Source organism: Mytilus edulis, chromosome 9 (assembly GCF_963676685.1).
Source record: "Mytilus edulis chromosome 9, xbMytEdul2.2, whole genome shotgun sequence".
In the NCBI taxonomy this organism is placed as follows: Eukaryota; Metazoa; Mollusca; class Bivalvia; order Mytilida; family Mytilidae; genus Mytilus; species Mytilus edulis.
In genome coordinates, this window is record NC_092352.1 from 45,548,045 (window position 1) to 45,562,084 (window position 14,040).

A 14,040-nucleotide genomic window follows, 5' to 3' on the forward strand; every position below is an offset into this window, starting at 1 on the left:
TTGTACCTGTTTATCTGTATTGCACTTATATATATGGACTTGGTTTTTTCTTTCAGTTAACATTACATACAGTCTGCTGTTAAAGTTTTTAAAATATTTATTAGATTTATAAACGTTCCTGGATTTTTACATAAACGTTCCTGGATTTTTACAAAAATGGACAGAATTTTTATATTAATTAAAATATAATATCAAGAGGAATATTTTTTTTCCTTTTTTTTCTTCATTTTTGTTGAGTCTGCGACTAACAGCAAAAGTAGGGGAGACACTGGGTTCCGCGGAACCCTTACACATTTTTTTTTATGTCATTTCGAATAGACAGGGAAAATATTATAGTCATTCCTAATGATTTAATTCTATATTGCATTTTAAGAGTAAATCATGATAAATAAAAATGTCGATAACGTCTCTGTCGCATGGCAAAAATATATCCATGAGCGGGTGTCAGCCAATCAGACAACTCGTTAGATCCATCTTGGTGTTGACTGCCAAAGCCCAATTTAGTTAAATGTTTTTTTTCTGTATAAACCTAGGCACTGGCTACCGAGCAGAATCGTATGCAAAGTATCTAGTCACACAATTGTTTGGTACGCAAAACCACATTGTAACATATAATGAAAAAGGCTATTCAGACAAGGCTCTGTAATGAAGACTGCGCTTTGACTTACAATGGTTTACGTTTATAAATTGTGACTTGGATGGAGAGTTGTCTCATTGGCACTCATACCACATCTTCTTATATATCTATGTGAAATGAAAAGATATGCATTATGCCAGAGATATATAATACAATCGCTTCCGGAACCCACGTGATAATGATTTCATTTATCGTTACTTAGATTCTACTAGAATTGCGAATCTCTTGTATTATATATATGCCTGATTATACTATTTAATTTTCTGTCGTTTTAAGGTGTACAAAAAGAGGCGGAAGATGCCATAGGGAAAATAAAAAAACAAAATTTAAACATTTCTCAGAGTATTTATATTTTTCTTTAAAAAGTTTTCTGTTTACTGTGGAGACTTCGTTTACCCCCCCCCCCCCCAAACCCACAAAAAAAACCCCAAAAAACAACATTGAAAATATTATTATTATTAGTTGCATTTGATCTTTAGTTTACGGTTAAGAAATATGGTAATGATTATAAGGAATAATATGAAAAAGGGAAGATTTAAAAAAAAATCGTGACAGGAATTTTTTCACAGATTTGTGAAGTTTACTTTAGTTTAAATATACATCAGTACATATGTCTCTGAGTATAACTATAACCTTCTGACATAATGTTTTTATATGTATTTTGATAATTTATTTTCTTTAATTAAAATCTTTAATTGAAAAATAAGGGATTTGTTCAAATTTCATTACAATTTCAATTACCGTTAATCCTTTGATTATATGGAAATTAAATTGACATATGAATAGAGATTTAATTTTGGTAGTCCTTTGTTGTTCGTCAAGTTTGCCAGAGGGGTGTTTAAATAGACGCATTACAACTTGTTTCAATCCGGGTACTTTTCTACCTTGGGTGTCAAGCGCATTGAATACTAGGATTTGACTGGGGTTGAGTGAGTTTGAAAGCAGTTTGTATATTGGCTTTGGTCGTCATCGATGACTGCCTGACACGCATCAGTACCAAGGTTTGTCAACTTTATACTATTTCATATTGATTACTCTGCTTTCACACTTGATCGAGTGCTCTTAAGACCATTGCTTTATGCACTTTGTTTTGTTTTTAAAACGAACGGACAGTTGAAGTCGAAGTAAGGGTGTAGAGATCGGAGTCTCCGCTCGGTACTTGCTAGACATTAATTCGTTTTTGATGTTTATTACCGTCTTTTTTTCTTTCTCAACGATTCGTTATAGTGTTAAATTACCCATGGTGTAATAAAAAAGGGTATTTTAAAATTTAAATTATTTTTAAGAGTTTTTCCGCAGAATAATTTGTATACAAATTTACCCGACGATTTTTTTTTGCAAAGCCAATAATGATATTTTGTAAATATTTCTTACATGTGTTTTTTTTATATTATTATAAACTGTGAATATGTTAATCGATTTTCTGTAAAGTACGCGAAAAACTTTCCAATTTTAATCTGTTGTCACAGAAGGGTTGTACTTAAAGTTCTCGTACAAAAAAAAGCGATAGAAAAAGTTGTAATGTATTCAATCTCTTGAAATGTATCGGTATCACTTTCTCTTTTCTTTTAGATATGATTATTTCACGTAATGACAATGATACCTCAACTCATTAATTCTATATGAAAGATGTTTACAGTTTTAATATTCGATAGACTATCATTAATAGTGTCATTTGTGGTTTTACAGTTTTTTCTTGTTATATTATCTTGTTTGGTTTCTGCCTTTATGACGTATACTACACATTTTGTTAAGTCATTTAAACGAATTAAAAGTATCTTTTAGATATTTTTTGGGTTTGAAATAGTAGAAACGGAACTGTTGTATTTTCAAGCACAATCATTGAGAAACGTCATGTACTTATCCTAGCCGCTACCCCCAATTAACCAGGACGATTTTCAATAATTAAGCTTTATTATTGTGTATAACAATACTACTAAACCGTAGTTATTCAATACAAATAACTTGAGTATAACCTATACCCGTAGGAGTTCTTTAAAAAACAGAGCCGTCAATGAAAGCAGTTATTGTCTACTCCAGCTTAAGTCGATTTTTCTATAGGTGTGTTAATACAAGAAGAAATAAAACTTCTTTTGTACCTGTGTACCTATAGTTTGTTATAAGAATTTTTAAACTGTGTACAGCTTAACTACCCTCAACTATTTTCAATGGGAAAACGACTCCAGTAATAAAATAAGAGACGATTAGAGAAATTCTTAAAAAACTCTTATTTCACAATTTTCCTGACCCTTTTTATGAAATATATATGTTAGTGGTTATCCTATTAAAAGTTTTAATTTGTAAGGAAACACGATTTTTTATGGAAATTTTGCCCATTTGTTTACTTGTCGAACGACATTATTTCTTCAACAGTCAATTTAAAAATATTTAAACCTAATATGGATTCTAAAGTTAGTCAACAAATACAGCGATCTTAATGTTCAACTGTGAGGACCTGTTGAAGGGTATTCTTTTCTTAACTTAGAAAAAGACTTGTACCCGAATATTTTTTCCCCAGCAGCATAACGGTGCATGACGGGGGATTTTTTTTTTGGGGGGGGGGGGGGGGGGGGCAGAAATACTTTGTTGCATGGTCTGTTCAATCTTTGGTATAAGTATTGTTTTGTGGACTTGTTTGTATTTTTGTTTTTTCCTGCCATTGCCCCGGTTGTTCGTCTTTCTTAGACTTGTGAGAGTTGAATGTCTCATTAATATATTCAGTCTCCTTTTTAATGATTAAATTGTTACCGAAGTGCAAATACAAAATTAAATATAAAAGATTTATTTTTAACTTAGATTTTTTTTTAAATAACCAGAGGGTTTCTTCCTGAGTTCTTGGTGCCCTTATTTATAGTATTACGATCACAAGAAGTGTTTATATTTTTGGATACAATCGAGGATTGAGTGCCATTGTTCCGCAATCGTTGGTATCATAGGAAGCTAATGTTTTTTTTTTATAGAATTGTTCTAATTTATTAATATATTCGTAACTACCTGTAAGTCCCAGAATTTGTCGATCTACGATTTAAAACTATATCGTAAAATTCGAATGAAAAGTAATTTTTACTTTACTTTCATTTGAGAAAAGATACTTCTGCCGTTAACAGTCATTTTCTTTTATTGTTATACATTTTGCTTTATAAAAATGACCTGCTTTTAATCTTACTAAGTAACTTTAACTAGTCACAAAGTAATGTAAGAGAATCAGAAATTGGGTTATTATATCCGGGCCCGTTTTGGATATGATGCCCCAAAATGGGATAGCATTTTACTGTTCAAAACAAAGCTTTTATCGATTCAACAGAAACTATTGCAATGTGCAAACGATAACATAAAAAGCGACAACTTTTGGTTTATAGAAAATTTCCTAATACGGATTGATTGTTTATAAGTATGATGCATTGGAAGAGGCTGTTCTTCGGTGGGATCAAGCTATCAACTTGTTGATTTTCTGGAAAAGTTGCTATTCAAAACTGCAATTATTGTTCTAAACTAATACACTTGTCAACATTTTTGCTAAATTCAAAAATTAAAGATTTTTTGGGCACTGAAAATGATATATCCCTTTTGAGCTATCATACACCGAATGGTTATTATGACATAACCTGTAAAAGACCATTTTAAATATTTGAACTGTCAACACACAGCTTATTTATTTTTTTTATGTAAAAGAAAAGTAAATAAAAAGTAGTGCTTAGCATTTTAGATATTCTCCAAACCTTGTTGAACAGTTTGCTTGGTTTAAAAGATTTAAAGGAAGTATAATGAGATTAATTTTACAGTTTTATTCTCCACAAGTAGAAAAATTATACTATTATTCAATGTTAATCTATTCAAAGATAACCGTATTTATTACTTTGATTTTTTATGTTAAGATATTTTTCGCTGGAATTTTAATTATTTATCGGTAATGAAACAACAATAAAAACATTTAATATTTACAATGACTTGAAACAAAGTTTCATTTTCATGTTTCACTTTTCTTCATTTGGAAAGAAAGAAAACAACGCTTCAAACAAGTGTCAAGTTATTTTTTTTCAACCTTAAAACAAATATTTGTATTTGGGATCAGCTTGCAAACAATTGAATCGATAGTATATGTTAATTTACATATGTTTATTTGTGTAAAATGTCAACATTTTTGTGAATGAAATGTTCTATAATATTTAGAAAGATGACATTTTGTTACGTCATTAGTTTTGTTACATGTACACGTAGTTTTATGTACTTGTTTGGTGTTTTCCCCCCGAAGGAAGAACACACTATTTGACATATCTTCATATGTTAATACAAGGTCCAAGTTACTTACAAGTGAAATAGTGATGTAAGTTGTGTATATTTACATTTACAACTAGGGAGAAAATGAACCATGTAGACCAGGGAAATTTAAGACCATGCATGAAACTTTCAACTCGTATATTTTAATTTCTGATTATCTTTTTTGCATAAGAGTCTTGGAAATACTTATTTAACCATTCCTAATTGAAAAAACAGAATTTTTAGAAATAAATAAAAGGCACACTGAAAGTCCTATTTGTAATGTAGTTTGCAGCTGACCGATAAAGCAAACGGGTGCGACATAGAAATGAAATTGAATCCGGGATTATAACGGCAGCCGGAAAGACTGTTAAAAAACTGCTTCATCACGATGTGGTAACTAATACAGTCTTCGCCATTAGACTTTCCTGCGTAACACTCAAGTTACAAGTAAAATATGTCCCGTAATTTTCTAAAGCAACCAATTGGTTTGCATACGTAAGCTTTGATTATCATATTAAAACACAAAACCACTATATTCCATTTAAAATATTGATCAACAAAATTGAAAAATACAATATTTCAGAATTTTCCTCAATACACAATTTGTTATTCATCTCTCAGGTATACAAGTATACCTGCATACAAAGTGTTTTCTCACGTAAATAAGGAATGTCACCTTCGGGCTGTGACGATAGCTTTTTAATGGCGGGAAAGCCATGGTCGACCAATCAGCACTCTTTCCGAACTTTAAATATGTATGATGGAAATTAGACACAATAAGTAGAATAGAAAGCGCTTCTTTTCGTCGTCCATAACTTTTGTGTATCCATTTCAATCAAACTGAAATATTTTTGTGCTTGTATTCCTCCGCGTTGTAGTTGCACACCTGGTTCGCAGGTAGACATTCATTTGTGGGCCTTGTCCTATCTACGGACGACTGGCTGGTATTGACAGGTAAGTTTTATACAGGTCTTCACGGTGCAATGCTCTCATTTACGTTTCACAGACCTCCATACCTGGATGGGCACTGTCAACATTTTACCATGTGTATATTCGGAAGTTTCGCATGAGACAATACTTATTTTTTTGTGAATGAAAATGTGGTTTATTGATTCCAAAGGTTTATTGTATAGAAACTATTTACAGATCAACCGTAGTAATTAAGAAGAGAGGATCTGAAGGGGTTTTAGCGGTTGGTCAGTCTTCCATACAGTTCAAAACAAGTGATACCGTATCGAAAAACAGCTGAAGCAAGTCCCAATGGAAGTGGAAACCAATCGGGAGCCCTCTCCAGAGAGCGTAACAGAAGAAGAACAACAGACCGTTACAGTGACAACAGAAATACATAATGTCAATGTAAACGAACAAGAAATTTTACATCCAACAGAGGCAGAAATTATACAAGTGGCAACAACAGATATCTTACAACAGGCAGCAACAACCATCTTATCCCAAGTCAACAACAATTATATTACGGTTCCTATCAGCATCAGCAACAACAACAATAACGAGGAACACGACAAAATCAAATCAGTGAAAGGTAAGCGGCCATGTGTCTATGTCAATTGAACCAGCACGATGTAAATAACACACTTGTTTTTAAAAAATTCACTGTATATTACACTAACCATATTTATTTAACTGTTAAAAACCATTTATTGATGGTTGGTATTACTTTTATTTTGTATAATAATGGTTTTCTGAGCGGGAAATAAAATGCTACTTTTTTGCCGTCTCCCTGCATTACCCCATCGACAATATAATACCACGCAATTTGTCAAAATAAGATGACATTATATGTGTCCTCGTCATTTTATTATAACCACGAAAATGACTTAGAAATGACGATCACATCAAGTTGTTGGTCTGCACACCTTAAAGGCTTGTAGTACAAAAAAACACTCCATAAATTAACATTTTTTATTTAAAAGTATTAATTATATTTTTTTAAGAAAATAACCCGTGATCGATATCCGCCTCAAGTTATTTTTCTAATTGTCAATAAAAATAATTGTTGTCGAAGATAAACTATGGTTTTGTTCAAATTTTAACAAAAGAATTCTATGAGAAAATTGTTTGGATGCTATTTCCTTTATAAGCTCAAGGAAATTAAATCAAACCACTAAAATGAATAAGTACACGGCCTGTTTTTCTTTTACCAGTGTTGTGTTATTTCACGTGTTTTTAATCCTTCGTGTAAAGATTTTGGAACATTATATGGCCAAATAATAGGTTTAATAAAAACCGTAGAGGGACATAAAAGGATCCATGTTAACAATCCCTGTATTTATAAAAAGATGTTCAGTTAATTATATGACACAGGTGTTGTTACTGTCACAACTATAACACCTTACACGAGGGGTGAGGACAAGTAGGTCAAAGTGGTAACTTTAAAATCAGTATCTTCTCTGAAGCTCAAACCTTAAGTGGTAACGTTAAAATCAGTATCTTCTCTGAATCTTAATTCTTAGCTATAAAGAGTAGTAGGCCGAGATGGTACATTAACATCAATATCATCTCTGAATCTCTATTCTTAGTTGTGACTTCATGTAGTTGTTTGGGGTGGTAACTGTTTAAAAGGGAATCTTTTCTGCAGATCAATTCTAAATGTTATACTGGTATCTTGATTTAAGTAGTCATAATTTCTAATTTTAAACTCAATAAAACATTGTATTCATGGTAGTCAAACTGAGTTGATGGTAAGAGTATTTCTTCTTTATAGTGTCAATCAATGGAAGCTTTCTACTCTATTTGGCTTTGTTCTCTAGGTTTTCTTATATCTTGATGTACAACCCATCTCTTTTCTCTCTTCTAGTTGTTGATTGAACTTACCCATGATTAATTAAATGCATCACAACATGCAACATCACAACCAAAACCATCATCAACATCATCATCAACATCATTATCAACACCTATATGGTAAAGCTGACCGTAATTATGTATTTAGGAGTAAAAAATAAGATGTTAAGTTAATCATATGACACATGTGTTTATATCTGTCACAACTGTAACACCTTACACAAGGATTAAGAATAGTAGGTCAAAGTGGTAACTCTAAATCAGTATCTTCTCTTGAACAGAGGGCTTTATAAAGAATATTAGGTCGAGATGGTAATTTAAAATTAGTATCTTCTCTGAGACTCAATCCTTAGTTAAGACTTGGCATGCTTGTAGGTCAAAATGGTAACTTAAAAATCAGTATCTTCTATGAAGCTAAATACTGAGTTAAGACTAGAATGTTGAGATGGATACTCAAAAATCAGTATCTTCTCTGAAACTCAATACTGTGAACATAAAGACTAGTAAATTGAGATTGTATATCAAAAATATTATCTTCTCTGAAGCTCAATCCTTAGTTGAGACAAGTAGATTGTTTTTGTTCTATTTGAGTTTGTTGTCTCGGTTATCTTATATCTTGATGTTCTTGATGACACCTCTTTTCTCTTCTTAGTTGTATAATGGAATTTCCCTTGTATGATACGATGCATCATCATCACAATTAACTACCACCATCAACAAACTAAGATTATCAACACAACCTTTATTGTTATGGTGACTTTAATCCATGTTAATTATGTATTTATTATGAGTATAAAAATATGTTCAGCTAAACATATGACACATGTGTTCTTACTGTCACAACTGTAACATTTTCCTTGAGTGTTAAGACAAGTAGGTCAAAATGGTAACTTTAAATCTCAATTTTCTCTGAAGCTCAATCATTAGTTAAGACTAGTAGTCCAAAGTAGTAACTGTTTAAAAGAGAATCTTCATAGAAACTCAATCCCTACTTTTATACTGGTGTTTGATTAAAGTAGTCAAAATTACTATTTAATAATGGCAATATAACTGTTTTCATGGTCAGTGTTTTTCTCTTTATGAAGTCATAAATGGAAACTGTTCGTTCTTAATAGGTTTTGTCCTCTCGGTGTACTTTAAATATATTGATGTACAATTCATATCCTATCTCTGAAACTTGTTGGTTGGTCATTTTGAAATTCAGCATGAGCTCATTCATCAGCATGAGCTCATTCATCATCATAACCACCATCATCATCACCTATGGTTAATGTTACTTTAATTATGTATTTAGGAGTTAACCAAACTCAAGACAGCAGGGTGATATATGTATGTGTACTCACTTTACTCGTAAATTCCTTTTTTACATAATTTACATAATACTATATTGTAAGTGACATATTTGTTGCCATCCGTATACAATCATAGGGTATCAGATTTCACTTTGTCATTGTTATGATGGAATTTACATGTGTTGCTTCAATTCTATGGGAAGAAAATGAACATTAAATAACTAGAACCTGATATGAGCTTTTTTTGTACGGATAATTTTATGAATTTGTTTATGAAGGTTTGTTTGTAAACCCATCTTCTATAATTTTGCATGGTTATTGTGTTTTATTCAGGATCCTGTCTTAGTTAATTTGGCGTGCGTGTTCTTCGCTTAAAGTTACGGATTTAATTGTTTGAAATCTAGATTGTTTAGAATTTCAGTTTTGCAGGTATTTGGGATGGTTTGTTTGCATAGTCTTATCCTTTTGATGAGTGTATGACCATATCTTGGTTAATATTGCATTTATGCGCTAGTTTATTTTGCATGCATGTCTTGACCAGGGTGCATATGTACAATTTGTTTATTTCCATCAACTTCGTTTGTCTGGTCTTGAGCTGGTCTTCAGAATGATGTATACATTTTCATATTGATGACTACACATTGATTGTAAAAAACTCAGCTAGTTTTAATTGTCATATTTTAATATATCATGGCTGTTGAAACTAGATAGACTTGAAGTGGTTCTTAGATGAGAAAATAAATCTAGAAACTGCATTGTCATTTTTGCCAAATTAAATGACGCTATGACACACAGTGGTCATACACATCCTTCTAGTAATTATTTTGAAAATATGATCACACTGATATGGCGCCTGTGTATAACGGAAAAACACAAACGTCCCCAAGGTAAAGTTTTTAAAAAGTTTATCTATTGTATCTGGACAGTATATGGCCATATGTCTTTACTTGGGGCATTATGAATCTTCACTTCTATAAGTGGTATATACTTTATCTTTTATCTCAAGATCTGAGTTGTACCCACAAAGAATGTCATCGCCTGACCTTTTATATAAAGTCATTTGAAGGTTTGATGTTTGATTACTTTCAGTTTTCAATTATCTTATAAGTATTATCTAATTTCTATATGGCAGTAAACATGTACAATGTGATGACTTCCTAGGTTGCAGATATATAACTGTACAGGATTCCCAATAAGTTTGAATGCTTATGTAATGTTTTGAATTTGTCACTTTAAAACCACTAAATAAATAAAACTAATAATCCACAACACTTGAAATGTCCGTTTTGTTTACGACGGTAAGATCTTTCACTTGGCTCTGTTCAATTTAATACAAAACCTTATGGTTAATTCACTTCATGCTGTCCACATGACTACTGATGTCTTATAATGAATTTGAACTCCTTTATATGGAAGACCAAATGTAAGTGTCTGTTCCTAGTGAATGTCTCATAACATACTCTCAATTCAAAAGTTCTGCATTTTCATCAAATTTATTAGGATGACTAAAATGATAATTGGGCAAACAACTGAATATGAATATCTTTATAGTAAAGAGTAATGCTTTTCGTAGAAATATGTTCCAGGTTATATATTGTGATAGGTCCAGGAGTTTCATTATTTCATCCATTTGTACTTATTTCGAGACCCCAAGAATGACATTTATATCTTTAAAGCTGTAATTAGTATCCTTGCTTTTATTTGCTACTATTTTGAATTATATCTACTTGGTTATATAAGGATATACTCAGTGGTAATATCCATCCTGCTAATATTACTATGCCACCAATTGCAATATAAATGCAAGACCCGTTGCTAGCATTTTAATGAGTGGGGTGGGATATCAAATTCATTTCATTGTCATCTGGAACAACACTTTCTGCAAGTTTTTCTAAGTGTTTAAGTAAACATTAAAAAGTCAGCTCATGGGAACAGTATAAAGGTGGAATATTTTTGTTCCTGCTAGCTCTAAGAGGAAAACACGTTTGTGACAAACACATACAGCAGTTTTATAACTGCATTTTATGGCGCAATCAATTTACTTCCATTTAAATCTTGTTAGAAAAACAACATAATTAGTTTCTTTCTTGGTAGCTTATTGTATTCTGTCCTGAACTTAAATGTCCAGTATGATAATCTTTTTTATCGATATTCAATAATTCAGAACTTCCTGACCTTTCTTGGCTTCCTTTAAATTGATATGAATTATTAAAATTCTATAAAGATCTCAGCTCACAAGTCTTACTGCGTCATTTTGCGAGTAGTAGTTCATTGCATTGTTGTGAAGTCGCACTCGTTAATGAATGGAGGTTTTTACTTTATTACAATTTACAAATGTTTTGTCAATTTCCGCTAATTTTATAGAATAACATAGTCCATTTGTTAATAGCACCACTGATTGCTTAAATTGCATTCCTGATATTTTTGTTGTCGGAGAAGTGGGAAGAATAGTATTGGTCAAAGTACCGATTTGTAAGAACGTGTATATACAAGTTGATTTACGCTGACACTATCAGGATGTTTTTTCTATGCCAATGAATGGTATAAAGCTTGATGATTATTTTGCAGAGAACCAAACAAGCATCCATGTATCTAGACAGCTTCAATTTGACTTTTATCTTCTCAGTGAAAGAATGAAGTGACTTGTTTGTCCAATTCCCTGGTCATATGTCTCTGAGTACATACAGTCATTGTAAAATACTGGTTATTCAATGCATGTCATCTAACATCAGAAATAATAATTATCAACAGGGTCATTATCTCACTCATACATATTGATTTAATATATTAAAGGTTTTGTAGGTATCATTTGTTTTTGCGACCACCTCTATCTACACCTTTAATTTTGTCCAGTTCCTTATCAATAAATTGTATAGTGGCCAATGGTTGCTTTATATTGCAAAAGATATATTCGCTTCATGTTGCCTTAAAATCAGAAATGAATACTAGTACTTTTTCCCACTCTTTTGCATTTGATCATATATTTCATGCCACCATTGATACATCACTGATAACTAAAGTCACTAGCATTCACAAAGACAAGAGTAAAACCCATGCAACAACTACTTTGGGTTACCTAGCAGGACAGATTATACTGCCAGTATCAGTTTAATTTATTCACTTCAAGTTGCCTTTTTAGAAAAGAATACGATCCTATATAAAATATGTACACATTTTGCTTTGGCGCTCGTTGTCAGTTTGTCACCGAATTTTGCATTTGAATGTCCATTTGATATCGTTTTCTTACATACTTTGTAATTCGACATGCTTTGTCCCTGTGTTATTGTATGCTAGTGACTCTAATGTTAAGTCATATGTCTATATGGTGGCATGTTAATGTTATGTTATGTTACTTTTTCTGGTGTCGGTTTTCGTTTACAATTAGTTTATGAAAGTCTGGCCGCTATAGTTTTGAATTAGTTCATTTTGACATGACGAGATTTCATTTTTGTATTCATTTTGTATGTATTTGTAGATAATGTTATTTACATGTTGGTAGTTAAAATGTTTGGTAAGGAATTTCAGTTCTCTGACCCAATAAGCCATTATTCTATTTTATATTATCCGTTAAACCCACAACCCAATGTTTTTTTTACATTTTTTAATAGCCGGTTTACCAATTGCTTTTAAATGATATATAGCTGATATGGCTTTCTTGACAATACCTTGCAGTTATACATCTATAAACAAACAAAGATTTAGCTTCTGTCTCAATCAATAAGAACAAATTCAAGCTGACTTGTCAATATCAAAAACAATGCAGCAGTCTTATTTCAAAATCGCCATTCACTTCTATAAAGTTTGTTAACGTTGATGAATAGTTCAATATTTGATTACAGTATTTGCTTACTAGTTGTCAGATGAAACAAAGACAATATTTGGTCTGAGTAAACATATTCTTCGCATGCTTACATTGAAATAGATATTCAAATATAGGAGGACGGGGAAGTGAAACTAAAACACAATCGTTAATAGAACTTGGCATGCAAACATTATCAGACTTGTCAGAATAGTAAAGGGTAGATATCTCCAAGGAATAAAATAGACGATTAAAGTAGAAAACATAATTACAGTGATGATCATCTTCAGGTATTGTCTTATCAATAATGTATACCTGTGCCGTGATTACCTGTCCGCTATATTCAACACTTTCTCCAAAAGGACAAAAAAACATGTTTGAATATGTTTTGTGGGTAAAAGAACGTCGTTTGTTTTGCTGGATATGACGGAAGGATATATATTAGCAACGAAAGTTTATAATGAAATTGGAGTCTTCATGTGGACAGCTTCTATATATGCATTGACATTGCATAAGTGTATTATTATGTAGCCTCATTTTAACACACGCTTTTTACCAAAATGTTTAAATTTATAATAACATCATTATATGTATGCTTTGTCATTTTATCCAGTAAAAAGTGCATAGTCTTCCGAATGATTTTCAAAGAAAGCACCATCACACCTTTAGCTGGAAAGTCTTGAATGCTGTTGAGAGTTCAGATTCAGAATAATTTTTAATTCATTAACATATATCCCATAGTCACCAGTCTACTTTTATAAATGCATTGTTACCTACACGACTTATACATACATATACATACATGATAGTCTATGCATATATCTTATATAAAGCTCCATAATGCGGGCTTGGTCCATTGCCCCTATCCCCTTAAATCCTCTAAAAAAGTATATATCCAAAATTACTGCAATACAAAATATATCTTCACAGTTTTCCCTTCTCTATTCAGATTAGCTTTTTAAGCAAGCATCGACTATTTAAAAAAAAATAATCATCCCAGCTATTTCTACATCTGTTCATTTATACATTCAACAACTTGATTACTGCAATTATTCCAGTAATTGGAAAGTCAGACCAAAAAGAGTATGACAAAAGCAAAACACAATTAGTATATTTGTTTTCTTGAAAATATCTACACATTTTTGTAACCAAGAAACAATGCGTACTGTTTTGATATAATGTTTCATTCCTATTGCATTGTGGTTTCCGTTTCGTTGTATAGAAAATTAACCTTCATGAATAGCATCAAC

General features: G+C 31.7%; 1 protein-coding gene across 39 annotated transcripts in view; it reads left to right on the plus strand.

The window, feature by feature from the left end:
• LOC139488479 (paired box protein Pax-5-like) overlaps window positions 1-14,040 on the plus strand; it is an 82,644-nt gene that overhangs the window by 15,974 nt on the left and 52,630 nt on the right. For 13 of the 39 annotated variants that reach the window (XM_071274109.1, XM_071274123.1, XM_071274118.1 and 10 more), the window contains exons 1-2: window positions 1,510-1,638; window positions 6,044-6,437. In XM_071274109.1, the coding sequence (XP_071130210.1) occupies window positions 6,158-6,437 (280 nt within the window). In that variant the 5' untranslated portion in view covers window positions 1,510-1,638; window positions 6,044-6,157. Of the gene's footprint in view, window positions 1-1,438; window positions 1,639-5,577; window positions 5,852-5,889; window positions 6,438-14,040 lie in introns of those variants that run through there. The other 26 variants (XM_071274107.1, XM_071274122.1, XM_071274117.1 and 23 more) reach the window with 18 other exon arrangements.